At 36.9% G+C, this 16087-nt stretch overlaps 1 protein-coding gene across 1 annotated transcript in view; it reads left to right on the forward strand.

The window, feature by feature from the left end:
* LOC150078521 (asparagine synthetase domain-containing protein 1) overlaps positions 1–16087 on the forward strand; it is a 377978-nt gene that overhangs the window by 48952 nt on the left and 312939 nt on the right. Inside the window, exon 4 of the mRNA XM_090384591.1 lies at positions 13176–13298. Within this exon, the coding sequence (XP_090240717.1) occupies positions 13176–13298 (123 nt within the window). The remainder of the gene's footprint in view (positions 1–13175; positions 13299–16087) is intronic.

Consider the following 16087-nt stretch of genomic DNA (forward strand, 5'->3'; position numbering starts at 1 on the left):
AGTCCTATATGAAATTCTCTGAACTGTGCAAACAAGCTGCTAGAACAGCTCATGGAGGTTCTGTCAGTGACATACAGGAATTTTTCTATCACTGACAAAGTTGTGATTTGTTCATTTTAGAATGGACATAATTCTGTTCAGAATTATGTCCAATTATGTTCTCCCCAGAAAATTTTGCCAGCTGGGTGGGGAAGTTTAATACTTCTAAATATTATAAAATTTTCTGTTATTTATAAATGTGACTTAAGCGATCCAGAACAAAAAATAATTTCACATTACGTGCTTCTGTCGCATTGACCTTGATCACATAGTATGTTCTAATTAATATTGATTGAAATCAGTGAGCAGTACCATACAGTACTGCGAGAATCGCTTAAATTTTAACGGGGGAAGGGTCAGTTAAATTCACCCTTCAGTACCTGAGGTGCGCCCTTCAATAGGGCACACTAATCTTGTTGCTCTTCCTGAAGAGAAGAGCAACAAGATTAGTTGAGAGCACAAAAGAATATTCTTACCAAGAAAGACAGATTCTGTAAATTAGGCTATACAAACTTCTACATGGTTATCTAATTGAAGTGTATAAGGCTTTAAAAGGGTTAAGTAAATTTAAATACTGAGCATCTTTATCTTTTCTGAAATGAACATGCAAGGGGTCATAAATTTGAATTGGAAGAGATTAGGTGTGCAGAAATTTTCATTGAGCCAAAGAGAAATTAGTTATTATTATTAGCCATATGGTGCAAGGAAGCCTGAGACTTATGCTGCACTTGCCAAAAAAAAAATTTGAGTACCCTAAGAGAGAGAGAGAGAAGGAAGGAAGGAAGGAAGGAAGGAAGGCAGGAAGGAAGGAATCATCAAAAAAAAGAGAAGAATGATGTTGTCCAGCTCAGGACCCTGGGTGTGCCAAGCCCATTTTGTTAGAATAAACTTTCACCTGGGTTGTGGATGAGGTGTATTTAAAGGGCTGGGAAATTTTTTTTTAACAGTTAATTTCATTTTTTGAGATTAGAATGGAATGAGAGACTGACAAACATGGGCCAGGTATTAAGCTGTACAAATCATTAAAGAAAGTGCTGTGTTTATTGATTTTTATATTCATATCCACTTATGTATCAGTGGTCTAACAATAATGAATCACAACAGTACAAACAGATCTTATTGTAGCACCAAGCATAAACCATTTTTTAATTGGGCAAAATTGCTCCTGTCATCACAAAAAAAACAGTCTACACTCGTAAATGTAGCATGTTCTGTAAGTATTCCAGTAATAATAACTCCATAGGCTAGTCTGACTCCAAAGAGTTATATATTTATCAAAATAAAGAAGAAACATATCACAATGTGGATGTTAAATAGACATATAGGCCATATATACACAAGAAGTTCAGTATTCTCAAAAAACTGATAAAACAAAAATAGGCTAGCACATACTTCTCAAAAAGGAGACAGAAACAAATCTAAACAACCTAATTCAGCAGAACTAATATAGTCTTTGTGGCAACCTAGATGACATATGTTATTCTGCAGCAGTATAAACCTATTGGCTTTTGTTTATAGGAAGCTGAAACAGATACCGTTTCAGGGGCTAACAGCTTCTAAAAAGATACATGTTTGAGTGGATAATGTGTTTGATCAAGACCTAATTAATCAGCTGCCTCTCTTTTAGTTTGTCCTAGATAATATTATCTAGGACAAACTATTCATATTATCCTAGATAATATGAATTTTGTAGGGCTCCTTTCATAGACTCGTATAGACAAAAGAGAGAAATTAATTGAAAACCTTCTTAACAAGCAAAATTCAACATGCCCCTTAACAGTGGTGTTCTAATGGATGTACAGCTGCTTACCAAATCCAGCTTAACAGTTGACCTCTTGCTCCTTTTGAAAGTGCTTTAACAGAAGTTTACTGTAGATGTAAAGAAATAAGATTGCATAAAAAAAGTAACAAGTTTCATGTTTTTTATACAAAGTTTTATGTATATACAGTGGTACCTCGGGTCATGAACTTAATTCATTCTTTGACTCCGTTCATGAACCGAAACAATTTTTCCCATTGAAATTAATGCAAATCCAATTAATCCGTTCACCCGCCCTAGAAACATATTGTTTTTTTGACTTTTTTATGGATTTATGTGTGGCAAAAATATATAATATAAAATATACAGTATAACTTTAACTTTGTGGTTGATAGTTGCTGGCACAGGTAGATGGTAGAGGAGGAGGAAGACTACTCCTTCGAAGGAGAGTCCCATTCCATAATAATGTCGGGCATTTCTGGTGTTATATTTTAGCATTAATTCAGCTCATACACCAACCATAAGAATAAGTATTTACTGTAACTAAAATATTTACAAATTAAAATAAAATAAATATTTACAAAAACTGCTATTATATTAAATTAAATTATATACATGTGAAAAACATTAAAACTGTGATAAAATCCTTGAGATAAAATACACTTAAATAAACCTGATTAAAATCGATAAAAATGATAAAAATCTCTGGAGCTTTTGGAAGCATTGGCTTCCTTCCTCAGCAGTAACAAAACTTCCTTCAGCATGTCCATATATAACAGGCTCACGGTACTTATACACGTGGTGCAGTCAGCGCATGGTCTGAACTGGAAGCGGAAATAGCTCGGGAACGTGTTAAGCAAAACCGTTCATCCGTACTTAGGATGATAGTTTCAAACAGAGGATGCATACGCATAACTCTGTCCCTATTCATAATATTGTGGTCGGATCAACAGATTTGTAGGCTCGCGAGCCATTTACAGTTCCAGAACCCATGCGCTCAATCCACGATAACTGCATCCTCTGGGGAGATTTGATGCTGCTTCTCCCAAAAATGTTCGGCCACAGCAGACTTATTGTAATCAGCAGTTTTTATAGCATTTGCATGCTCCCCCAGACAATCCTTGAGCCGTCGTTTTGTCTCGCCCACATAACATTTCCCACAATCCGGGCATTTTATCCTGTATACTACTCCACTATTCAGGTCCTTTGCTATTGGATCTTTTACCTGCGACAACACTGTGTGCAACCTCCACCCAGGAAGCTGCACACAGCGTGTTTTATAACCCCTCAAAACTCTAGCGAGATGCTCAGTAACGCCCGGATAGTAAAGAATGTATGCGGTAGCCACAGGAACAAACGGTTCCTGACGGTTAGACTCTATTCCTCTACTAAACCTGTCTATGATCCTCTGGGGGTATCCGCATTTTCTAAGGTCTGCTGTGACTCGTCTAATTTCACATTCTTTGTCCTCAGAGGTAGTGCAGTGTGACCCTGCTCTATCTAGTAGAGCTTTCACTACACTATTCTTATGCTGCCCAGCTTGTGCTGAACTATAATGAGTGTACTGGCCTCTGCACATAGGTTTTTTAAACGCAGAAGTTTTGAGCCTAGGGCCTATTCTAGAGACCAGTACATCCAAGAAAGAAAGGGTACCTCCTGTCTCCACCTCTGAGGTAAATTGTATAAATTGGGAGAAGCTATTAAGCAAGTGGAGTGCATCATCCTCTCTCCCCCTTCTGGACCACGATGAAGGTATCATCAACATACCTTTTCCATTTCTTTATGGGAAACTGACATCCACTAAAAACCCTGTCCTCTAACTCCTCCATGGCCAGATTGGCCACGATGGTGCTAATAGGAGATCCCATGGCTGTACCGTGAACCTGTTTGTACATAACACCTTGGTACACCATAATGGTGCTGGCCAGACAAAGTTCCACACCAGAACAAATATCCTCTACATTTAAAAGCAATCTATTACCCAAAGAGACATCATTACTCAAAGATTTTCTAACACAATATATTCCATGTTTAATTGGAATGCATGTGAATAGTGACACCACATCAAAAGAAATCATGCTCTCGTTTTCATTTACAATCAAATCTTTCGCAAAATTCACAAATTCTTTACTGTCTTTTATGACATAGTTGGACTGGCCTACTATAGGCGAAATCAATTTAGACAAATACCCTGATAAAGCATATGTGGGGCTTCCTATAAATGATACAATAGGTCTGAGTGGGACTTCTGTCTTATGAGTTTTTGGAAGTCCATAAAACCTAGGGAGTTGACATCCAGTAGCATGTAAGAACCAAAAGGTCTCCCTGGAAATCTTCTCTGCCCTTTAACCAATCCTGTACCAGTTTATTAACGCGCTGCTCTAGGCCAACCAACGGGTTTCTCTGAGTAACTTTATACGTATTATTGTTCTGTAAAAGGTCCATTGCTTTTTTGTAATAGTCTTCTTTGTTTAGGACAACCGTCGATCTGCCCTTGTCCGCAGGTAAAACCACAATTCCATCGTCTCTTCTCAGTTCATTCAAGGCTTTTCTTTGACTAAAGTTAAGATTCAGAGATACTTTCTTTACCTGGCTCAAAATAACGGCAGATTTAACCCAGATCTCATTAGCTAGGGCTTCCGGTAGCTTGCTGATGGCCCGTTCAATACCCATTGCTATCTCTGCAATGGGAGGTTTGGGAGGTACAAGCATAAACTTAAGATCTAAATTTAAAATTCCCTCTTGCTCTTCCGTAAGTTGCCTATTACTCAAATTGTAAACAAAATGAGTACTTCTATCGCTATGTTGTACTGTACCTTCTCCCAACAACCTATTAAACTTCATAATCTGCCTCTGTCTATAAGTGAAAATAAAAGAAGCCAGACAGAAGCAGCACCTAAGGTTTGTGCATCGATGCAAAACGCATGGACTTATACCATATGGCTTTAGAGTCAAAACACCATTTCAGGATGACCGATTAAAGTGGGTTACTTTGTGTTATCAAAGGAAGATCATGAATATTTGGATCCGTAAGTTACATGAGGAGTTAAGAGACACTAGGAGGCAAATAGGTTTGTACCTGGATGTTATTAGTAGGTTGTATCTTCCGGACATTTGGCTCTCATTAAAAGATTAGTTTTGGATAAAGTTATTAGGATAGCAGACACTTATAGACAGAGGCAGATTATGAAGTTTAATAGGTTGTTGGAAGAAGGTACAGTACAACGTAGCGATAGAAGTACTCATTTTGTTTACAATTTGAGTAATAGGCAACTTACGGAAGAGCAAGAGGGAGTTTTAAATTTAGGTCTTAAGTTTACGCTTGTACCTCCCAAACCTCCCATTGCGGAGATAGCAATGGGTATTGAACGGGCCATCAGCAAGCTACCGGAGGCCCTAGCTAATGAGATCTGGGTTAAATCTGCCGTTATTTTGAGCCAGGTAAAGAAAGTATCTCTGAATCTTAACTTTAGTCAAAGAAAAGCCTTGAATGAAATGGACCTTTTACAGAACAATAATACGTATAAAGTTACTCAGAGAAACCCGTTGGTTGGCCTAGAGCAGCGCGTTAATAAACTGGTACAGGATTGGTTAAAGGCAGAGAAGATTTCCAGGGAGACCTTTTGGTTCTTACATGCTACTGGATGTCAACTCCCTAGGTTTTATGGACTCCCAAAAACTCATAAGACAGAAGTCCCACTCAGACCTATTGTATCATTTATAGGAAGCCCCACATATGCTTTGTCAGGGTATTTGGCTAAATTGATTTCACCTATAGTGGGCCAGTCCAACTATGTCATAAAAGATAGGAAAGAATTTGTGAATTTTGTGAAAGATTTGATTGTAAATGAAAACGAGAGCATGATTTCTTTTGATGTGGTGTCACTATTCACATGCATTCCAATTAAACATGGAATATATTGTGTTAGAAAATCTTTGAGTACTGATGTCTCTTTGGGTAATAGATCGCTTTTAAATGTAGAGGATATTTGTTCTGGTGTGGAACTTTGTCTGGCCAGCACCACTATGGTGTACCAAGGTGTTATGTACAAACAGGTTCACGGTACAGCCATGGGATCTCCTATTAGCGCCATCGTGGCCAATCTGGCCATGGAGGAGTTAGAGGACAGGATTTTTAGTGGATGTCATGCAAATGCTATAAAAACCGCTGATTACAATAAGTCTGCTGTGGCCAAACATTTTTGGGAGAAGCTGCATCAAATCTCCCCAGAGGATGCAGCTATCGTGGATCGAGCGCATGGGTTCTGGAACCGTAAATGGCTTGAGAGCCTACAAATCTGTTCATCCGACCACAATATTATGAATAGGGACAGAGGTATGCGTATGCATCCTCTGTTTGAAACTATCATCCTAAGTAAGGATGAACGGTTTTGCTTAACACGTTTCCGAGCTATTTCCACTTCCAGTTCAGACCATGCACTGACTGCACCACATGTATAAGTACCGTGAGCCTGTTATATATGGATGTGCTGCAGGAAGTTTTGTTACTGCTGAGGAAGGAAGCCGATGCTTCCAAAAGCTCCAGAGATTTTTATTGTTTTTATCGCTTTTAATCCGGTTTATTTTAGTGTATTTTATCTCAAGGATTTTATTACAGTTTTAATGTTTTTCACATGTATATAATTTAATTTAATATAATAGCAGTTTTTGTAAATATTTATTTTATTTTAATTTGTAAATATTTTAGTTACAGTAAATACTTATTCTTATGGTTGGTGTATGAGCTGATTTAATGCTAAAATACGAATTTGCCCAACCTCAGAGGCCTTTTTCAGGATTTCTGGTGTTTTTTCTCTTGTTTGTATCCTGGGAAGTGGTTCGATTGCTGTCTCGGTGGCTGGTGTTTTCACAAGATAACGATCCAGACACATTTGTCTTTTTCTTTATTGGATAATTTTCTAAAAATGGGAAATCACATTGTCATTTAAAATGTCCACTGCTCTGCTGGTCACAGTTTTGTTAGGGTGATGCTTCTGAATGAAAACCTGCACTTCACTCCACTTGCTACAAATTTCTTTGATCTCAGCACTTGAAACATGTACCACCTCTTCTTCCTCCTCTCCTGAGTGCTTCTCCTGCATAACTTTCATCTGTTCACGTTGCAACTCAACAAGTTCTTCTGTGTAGAGTTCTTGTCTGTGGTCCTCCACCAGCTCCACCACATCCTCCTTGTTGACCTCCAAGCCGAAACTCTTGCCAGTGGTCACAATCTCGTTTACTAGAGTTACATCTGTCTCCTCGAAGTCTCTATCAGGCACACAACCTGGCCAAAGTCTCCTCCAGGCAGATTGAAACGTGCGGTTAGAGACATTGTTCCATGCCTTATCAATGAGGTTTATCCAGTGGAGGATATGGAAGTGATCCTTCCAAAAATCACGCAGGGTCAAATCCGTGTCGTTGGTCACCTGGAAACACCTGGAAAAAAGAGCCTTTGTATATAACTTCTTGAAGTTGGAAATTACTTGCTGGTCCATGGGCTGGATGAGAAGAGTGGTGTTAGGAGGCAGAAATCTGACTTTTATGAAGTCGTATTCAACATCAAGGTCTTCTTCCATACTTGGAGGATGGGCAGGAGCATTGTCCATAACCAGCAGACACTTAAGGAGCAAATTATTTTCCTCAAGGTATTTCTTGACAGTTGGCATAAAAACTTCAGTCAACCACTCCATAAAAAGTAATCTTGTTACCCAAGCCTTACTATTCACTCTCCAGAATACCGGAAGTTTACCCTTTAGCACTTTATTGCATTTAAAAGCATGCAGATTTTCAGAGTGGTAAACTAAAAGAGGCTTAATCTTACAATCCCCACTTGCATTAGCACACAATAAAAGTGTAAGCCTGTCCTTCATTGGTTTGTGGCCAGGCAGTGACTTTTCCTCTTGGGTTATGTAGGCCCTTGGCATTTTTTTCCAAAAAGCCTCGTTTCATCGCAATTAAAAACTTGATGTGGTACGTAACCTTCAGAGTTGATAAAGTTTGCAAATTCCTCCACACAAGCATCTGCTGCTTTTTTGTCCGAACTAGCTGCCTCTCCAAGCCTAACAACACTATGAATTCCAGTTTGGCGACGAAACTTCTCGAACCAGCCTCTACTTGCTCTAAATTTGTCAACGCTAGCATCACTTGTATTCGTCATTTTCGCCACTGAATCACCATGCAAAAGTAAAGCCTTCTCGCATATTAGGGCCTCGCTAACACTATCTCCAGCAAGCTGCTTTTCATTAATCCAAACTAACAATAATTTTTCTACTTCTTCTAACACTTGAGACCTTTGCTTCGTTAACATAGTCACTCCTTTAGCCACATCAGCCGTCTTTAGCGCATCTTTGTTCTTTAAGATAGTACAGATCGTAGATTTAGCCATGTCGTACTGCTTGGCGAGATCAGAAACACGAACACCATTCTCATGTTTAGTTATTATTTCCTTCTTTGTTTCTACCGTAATACGCTTAGGCTTCTTTACACCACTGTCACTAACACTTTTCACTTTCTTGGGAGCTATAATGAGGGTTAATTTAATGCAAAAACCAAAAAAATTTGTATCAAGAACAAAGCAACCACAAATAAGGTTCACAGTGCGCAAACCTGAGTACAACTGATGCTGTTCGCGAGCCGAAAACATGCCGCCAAAGCCATGTTTGTGCGTTCGTGCGCCGAGGCATTGTTCGCGGGTTGATTCAAATTTGTTCGGAAATTGTGTTCGTGGGCCGATTTGTTTGTGACCTGAGGTACCACTGTATTTATTTCTTTTTTAAGTTTTGATTGGGTTAATCCCTTCCTCATCCTTCACAGTCCATACTCTATAATCACTAATTTGTACAACTTCTTCTTTCCCTCCTTATGATTGCTTGGTTGATGGATGACATGTTGCTATATATGTGTTCTTGCTTTCATCACTTCTGACATATTATTCGAAGAATGGACTTTTTCTAAAAGCTTTAGGTCTTTGGATATAACATCAAAAAACTCTGAACATGGTACGTCTTTATAATGGGTTTTAATGATCAAAATTGACTGTACTGTGTCCAGCTAATGCTGGTTTTTCTCTTCAGTCCATAATGAATTCATCAAAGAGAAAATACATTCTGCTGAGGCATTTGATCCTGGTAGAGTAAGACGAAAACCCACAAGTAACTTTATTTCATTACAGGTTATTTGTTTTTTCTGAAAATGAACAAATACTTCCTTCCATCTGCCTGCAGTCTTATAATTAGTATTATTCCATTCAGTCATTTTATTCTCCATTGAATGCAATTTGACATTACTGTAGTCATTAAAGAGACTCTTCATTTATACTGAGGTTAGGTAAGATAATCTTTATTTCCTCGGCACATTCTGTGAAATTTTCCCAACAAAAGGATTTCTTTGGTGAAATCCATTCCATTTTTGCAAATACACTAAACGAATGAACGATCCATTCTTGAATGTACTGAAGTGCAGTATTATAAAAACTTGCAGCATTTATTTTGAAAAATTTTCTTCAGTAATCACACCTTCTTTACGAAGACTTAAGTTCAGTTTTCACATCACTGTATAAGAACATTTTATTTCATTGCATTATAAGCTTTGTTGTGAGGAAATCTATTTCTTTCTTAACATCAAAGCTGTCACCTCTTCATATTCAGTTTGCTGAATAGCATCAAAAAATATCTTTATCTGACTTCTCGGAAATAGAAGAAATACAAAAGGTTTCCTGTTGTTAAAAAATTTATATAAAATATATGGACATTTTGTTCTGACTCAAGAAATAACTCTGTAGTCCATCGTCAAGTTCAATAAAATGATTCAGAGCACATTCTAGTGGACAACCATCATGTTTTGCTATGCCCTATAGTTTTATACTCAATTTCCACAAAATCATAAAAAGATGTCAAATTCTCTACTCTGTGAAATGGTGAAAATACTGAAAAACTTCCCACAGAATCACCTGAACGGCTATAGGTAATACATTGACTGCAGTTTTTTACACTATTATGAATAATGTATGCTGCACAGCCTACACATGAATTTTCTCTTTGGCATTTTAAAGAAGGATTATTTTTATATTCAAAATATAAAATTATTTATATATACCAAATATAAAATTATTTATATACCAAATATAAAACACCGAGAAATTGACGTGAACACTGCAGTGCAGATGATGCAAACTGAGACAATGATTAACTGTAACTCAAATCATTATAGGTATTTCACAACAAAGTAGCACAATGATGATATATTTCGGTACTGATCATTCTATGTCACCACTATAAGATTAACTGCGGGCATCGGCTACTTTTGTTTTGAGACACTTGTATAATAGAGCATGACTCAATATTGCTAGGTGTCAGGTGAAAATGTTCGAGAAACAATGTCGTTTTGAAAAAAACCGGGACATTTGACATCCTGTGTCAACTTTGTTGGGACATTGGGACAGAGATCCATAAAATCCATAAATCCTGGACTGTCTCAGAAAAACCGGGACATATGGTATTCCTAAAAACAATGAAGTTTACTTTCCCTATTGATTGTTTTCATTATGTATACAGGCACTCCCCGACTTATGTAATGCTCAACATACGTAAATTCGACTTTACGTAAGTTTTTTCCGGCTGGTGCAAACTTAAAAAAACTGTGAACATAATTTGCATACTGTAGGAATAAATGGAGGTATTGTGAAAATATTGTAACATGAACCCAATAACACATTGTTTTTTTTTTTTTTTTTTTTGGTACTTCTTTCCAAGACCTTAGAAGTTGAAATTTTCACTATATAACTAAGCTATTTATCTCTCTAAAAGGTAATTTTTATAATGGAAATTGCACAACACTTTCATCGTTAAATATGTTCTGTTATAAGAATCAATTTTGAATGCCTTTGTGATATTTTTCTAAAGCACATTTCTGGAGGTCACAAACATAAAACAATAAAAACAATTTCCAGTTTCCTGTTTATTGGGCTTTTCTGTTAGTGCAATATATTATAAATGGGAATAGTAAACTCGATTTTATTGAATTTGCGATAATACCGGTAACTGGAATTGTGTGGGTTTTTTAAGTTATTATGGTGAAATCATTTCCTCTTCACTGAAATCTTCAATCATATAAAAAACATAAATAAATTTTCAGAATCTTCTCTTCATTCCTATTTACTTCTTATAATGATGAAGGAAAAGTGACCAATGGAAAGTGCAAGTAGTGGCAGTGCTAGTAAACGAAACAAAATTGATTTAGAAGTGAAGATGAAAATGATTAAGAAGTTCAAAGCAGGACAAAGTTTGTCATCCATTGCACAGGAATTAGGTCTCGCTGCTTCAACAGTGAATACTATTTTAAAGGACAGTGCACGTATAAAAGAAAATGTAAAGGATCAATGCATTTAAGATCAGCAGTGATCACAAAACAGCATTCAGGTGCTATATCGAAGATGGAAAAGCTATTAATAACATGGGTGGAAAATCAGATTCAGAAAAGAGTGCTCCTGAGTCTAATGGCCATTCAAGCAAAGGCAAGAAGTATTTATGAAGATATTAATGATAAGTACAGCGAATCACAAGCCAAGTTCATGGCAAGGTTTAATAGGTTCAAGCATCATGCTGATTTCCACGTTAAAGTATGCAGTGAAGTCACCAGTGCGGATTCTGCAGCAGCAGAGAAATTTTGTGATGTGTTGGGAAAAATCCCTTCTAAATTTCCACAGCCCTCAACCTCTGCAGCAATGTACTTATGAGCTGGAGATGTTGATTCTGGAAATGGTGCTAGAAAGGTAAAACTTGCTCACATGCTTATTTCCCCTCTTTTTTCATAATTTTATAATTTTGAAATTTTTGTAATTGTACACTTTTGTAATTTTTCCTATGCATGAGATAAAAAATTGAATAAATAATTCCATTTACAATCAAATTCAGCAAGCATAGTTGTGAGTGCTGCATGAGCATTTAGGGAAATTCCGACTTATGTAGAGTTCCGCAGAACGCACTCTTACATCATTCAGGGAGTGCCTGTATATTGTAAAAAGTATGTTACTGCAAAATATACTATACATATTTTGAAGCAGGAGCACATCAGCAAGAACTGCATACTTTAAATTGCATTATATCAGTAAATTTTGAAGCATGAGCTCATCAGCAAATACCCTTTAAAGGTGAAACTTTTAAGAACCTTTTCATGTTTACTGATAACTGATGAGCTGAAATTTTTGTTAAATAGAAAGAACAACCATTTCCATTAAAATGATCATTGCACTTAGACACAAATTAAAAAAAAAAAAAAACTTTGAGAAGAATATTAATATGAAGTGTATAGCAGTAAAACTAGAGGATTACTGAAATATGAGTATAGTGAGCTAAGAGGCAGAAAGCAAAGGAGGTAATGGGTTCAGAGAAATTCAGGGGGTCTTCTCAGTAGGAATACTGAGAAATGTAAATAAACAACCCCAAAACAAATAAATAAACAATTATATTTCCATGTATTTCTTTTTGTTATTCAATTTCAACTTCTGTAGACTGTAAAGATCATGGTTAATATGCAATCGAGATATTTTTTTCTCTTAGAAAAATCAAATGTTTGCATGAACATGGAGAAAACTCACTGCTGAAATGTTTGTCTGTCAAAAACTTTTCTGTGCTAAATAATTTAATGCTTACAGATCTGTAATCTCTGTAATAGCTCATTTTGTTCTGTCACATGCAAGGATTACCATGCACCTAGAATAGGCGCCTCCGTGGGCAGGAGCAGCAGTGCGTAGCACATGCTTCTTGATTAGACCGGAGTTCAAGCCCATGACCACCAAATACGGAGGATGCGAAAGGTCAGGGAATGACCACCGTATATCCACGGAGCAATATAGCCTTAGTTGCTAATGCCCCTAAAAACCAAATAACAACAGCTAAAATATAATAATGTAATATAATGTAAGTTTTTTTAAAATAGACACAATGTAATGAAAGGCATTGATATCTTAACTGTTGCATCACAATTTGTGTCATGTAAATGTAACCTGTCCCATGTAAATATAAGTAACATTTTTGAAAAGAGAAATAACATTATACTTTTTTTTTTTTTTTTTTTTTTAAAGAAGTATTTACTTATTAGTATTGCAACTTTTGATGGTAACCTGACAGCTTGAGATATCAGTGCCTTTCTATGCTATAAAAAAGTGGACCCCTGCTCTAGTAAGAAAGTGAAATTTACAGACAGGCTTAGAGCACATTAATTAGCTAATTTTTTAAAAGTAGAGTTTTAAAATATCCCTCAAGTTAACCTGATCAGCTAATTCTCTTAGTTTGCATGATAACATCATTGTAGCTAATTAAACCAAGATTTTAAAATTAATAGTTTCATGAAATTACTGCTCCTTTTATTTATTTTCTAGGCCCTAAGAGGTACAGAATCAGATACAGAAACAATGTTATCACATTTATCAAATGTTGAAAGTAGCAATATTTGTAATGTATTTGGTGAATTACAAGGACCTTGGACTTTCATATATTGGCAGGTAATGACTACCATTGATATTATTTAATATTGTACATTACAAATTTTATTTTTTGGTTTTGTTTGTTTGTTTGTTATTTGGTTTTTAGAAGCATTAGCAACTAAGGCCATATTGCTCCGGGATATGCAGTGGTCATTCTCTGACCTTTCCACATACTCCGTATTTGGTGGTGACGGGCTCGAACCCCAGTCTAATCAAGAAGCGTGTGCTATGCACTGCTACTCCTTCCCACCTGGCTACAGAGGTGCCCTTATTTTTTGGTAGAACTGCTTTTAACCATTTGACAAGTAGCAAACACAACAGGGACTAAAATTTTCAGTTAGGTTCCTGGTATCCCAGTATAAGTAAGAATTTGTGTAATTTGTGGTTGCTTCTTTAGAAAACTATTATACTAAGGTAAAACTATGTGAATTGCTTATAAACTATATATAAATTTTATTTGTGTAAATTGAATGTATGTGAATCTTACAATCAGGACAAGTTTGTCTTCATAGGGCGAAGTCTATAAAATGTATTAAATAATTTCCAAATTAAAAAAATTATTTTATACAGAAGTTTGATTTTACTTTTGACAAATAATCTTGCTATACTATTTGGCTATAATGTCAAGATAGGAAAAAAAATTATATCTAAAAGCATTTACATATACAAATTTTCTCCACTTGGAATGAGTTTTTTCCACGAGGGAAAACTCATTCTAGCTGGCTTACATATGCATGTAAATTCATTGAGGAAGGGGCATTCCACTTGTGGGTGCAGCGATAGAAAACAGTTGATAAAAGTGGTTATTTTGGTTAATCATCCTTGATGCCTGTCACAGACATTCTCTCCAGTATGACAAGCTAGGACTTGATGGGGTGTGCTATGAAATGTTGATGGAACTGATATTCAGATGACATTCATGTGTCAAGGGACTGAATTTCAGTGAAGTCGATACTGTACAGTCATTCTGTGACAACTTCATGATTGATGGAACTGTTTAGTAGCCCTGGGTATAACTTTCCTGTGCAAGTCCTGAAATACTGCAGGAAGGTGGTCACCTCCTAGTCTACTGGAGGTGACCATCAGGGTGGGAAGGGGAGTTGAAATGTAGTGTCCATACACAGAGGAATGCCACCTCTCTGTGTTATCAGGCTATACTAGGTGATAGTTGACTCGTCGATTGGTGCAGTACCACCACTTTGTTTATAAGACACTTGAAGCATTTAAACCCATCTTTAGTTCTCCAAAGCAGAGCATAGCAGCCGCTACATAATCCACTGGATTGAAACTCTAGAAGTCCATATCAGCTAGTGTGTAATCTTGTTGCCTCTTCTCTGATAGATAATAACTGGAGGGAGTAACCTATTCTCTGATAGATAATAACTAGTAGTGTGTATCTTGGCGTGGGGGGGGCATTTTTGTCAAGTAGCTGGGTATATTCTTGTTGTTTGTATGAGAACAAACTTAATCTGTGAAAAGATCTAAATTTTCCAGAAACTTTCTCATTCATTTCACAAATATACATGGTCTCGTCTCAGTTCAAATTCAGTGATGTCCATTTCTACTTTTTTTTTTTTTTATGAAAACCCCAAACATGAGAGGTATTAGAACCTATAGTATACTTAGTACCGTGCTTGGGTTGGAGGTTGAGAAGTTGAGAGAAGGTATTTGTTGAAATTAGACTTGAACTTCTAATTTTCAGGAAATACATATGAAGGAAGGTTTTGTCAGAAAACGGCAGTTGAATGAATAAACGAGGAAGATGAAAAGTTGGTTCTGTGAGTTTGGAGTTGGACAGTAAATGGATGTTGGCTGGTGGCGGCACGTGTTCGGACTGTTTTGAAAGAGAGAGAGAGAGCAGGAATTAAAAAAGCCAATTCAGAAGAACAGTGCCCATGGAACTATCTGTAGAAAAGGCATGCAGCAGAAACAGTACATCTATGAGACAGTGAGTGGAGAGACTCCGTTAGAGAGGAGTCATTAATTAACCTAACTGCCTTCTTCTTAATGGAATCTAGAAGCCTGAGAGAGGTTTTGGGGGCACCGCCCCAGATGTGGGAACAATATTCCATGGTAGGGCGTATTTGCGATTTGTACAGAGTGAACAGCTGTTTGCAAGAAAAGTAATGCAAAGAGTGAAATAGAAAACCAAGCAGAGGAAGCAGTATTTGTAATGTGCTTGTGCCAAGAGAGATTAGAAATCAGGGTAATCCCCAAAAGAGATATATCATTTTGCCTAGAAATTGGAGTGTCACCAAAGATAAAAAGCATAGAAGCAGAAGAATCCTTTTTGCGAGATATAAGACAAGACTGAGTTTTAGAAGGATTGAAATCAACTGAGTTTTCTTTGCCCACTGGAGAATTACCTGGAGATCGGCATTTAAGGAAATGGTGGCAGATATTCGAGAAGTTGAAATGGATTGAACAGGGCTCAAAATAGAAAGTGGAATGCAATGTGCTATTATTGGCAAACTATGGATAGGATTTCCAGTCAATACCGTGCTTGAGTTGGAGGTTGAGAAGACGAGAGCAGATATTTGTTGACATTAGACTTGAACTTCTAATTTTCAGGAAATATGTATGAAGGAGGGTTGTTCCAGAAAACAGCAGTTGCATGAATAAATGAGGAAGACGAAAAGTTGGTTCTGTGAGTTTGAAGTTGGACAGTAAATGGATGTTGGAAGAAAGTCATTAATATACAAGAGGAAAAGAATGGGAGAAAGAACTGAACCTTGGGGGACACCAGCATTAGTGGAGAAGTTAGAAGACAGAGAGCCATCTACCATCACCCTCCGTGAGCAATCAGA

This window comes from Mastigoproctus giganteus, chromosome 11 (genome assembly GCF_048544385.1).
Source record: "Mastigoproctus giganteus isolate SK-2022 chromosome 11, ASM4854438v1, whole genome shotgun sequence".
NCBI lineage: Eukaryota > Metazoa > Arthropoda > Arachnida > Uropygi > Thelyphonidae > Mastigoproctus > Mastigoproctus giganteus.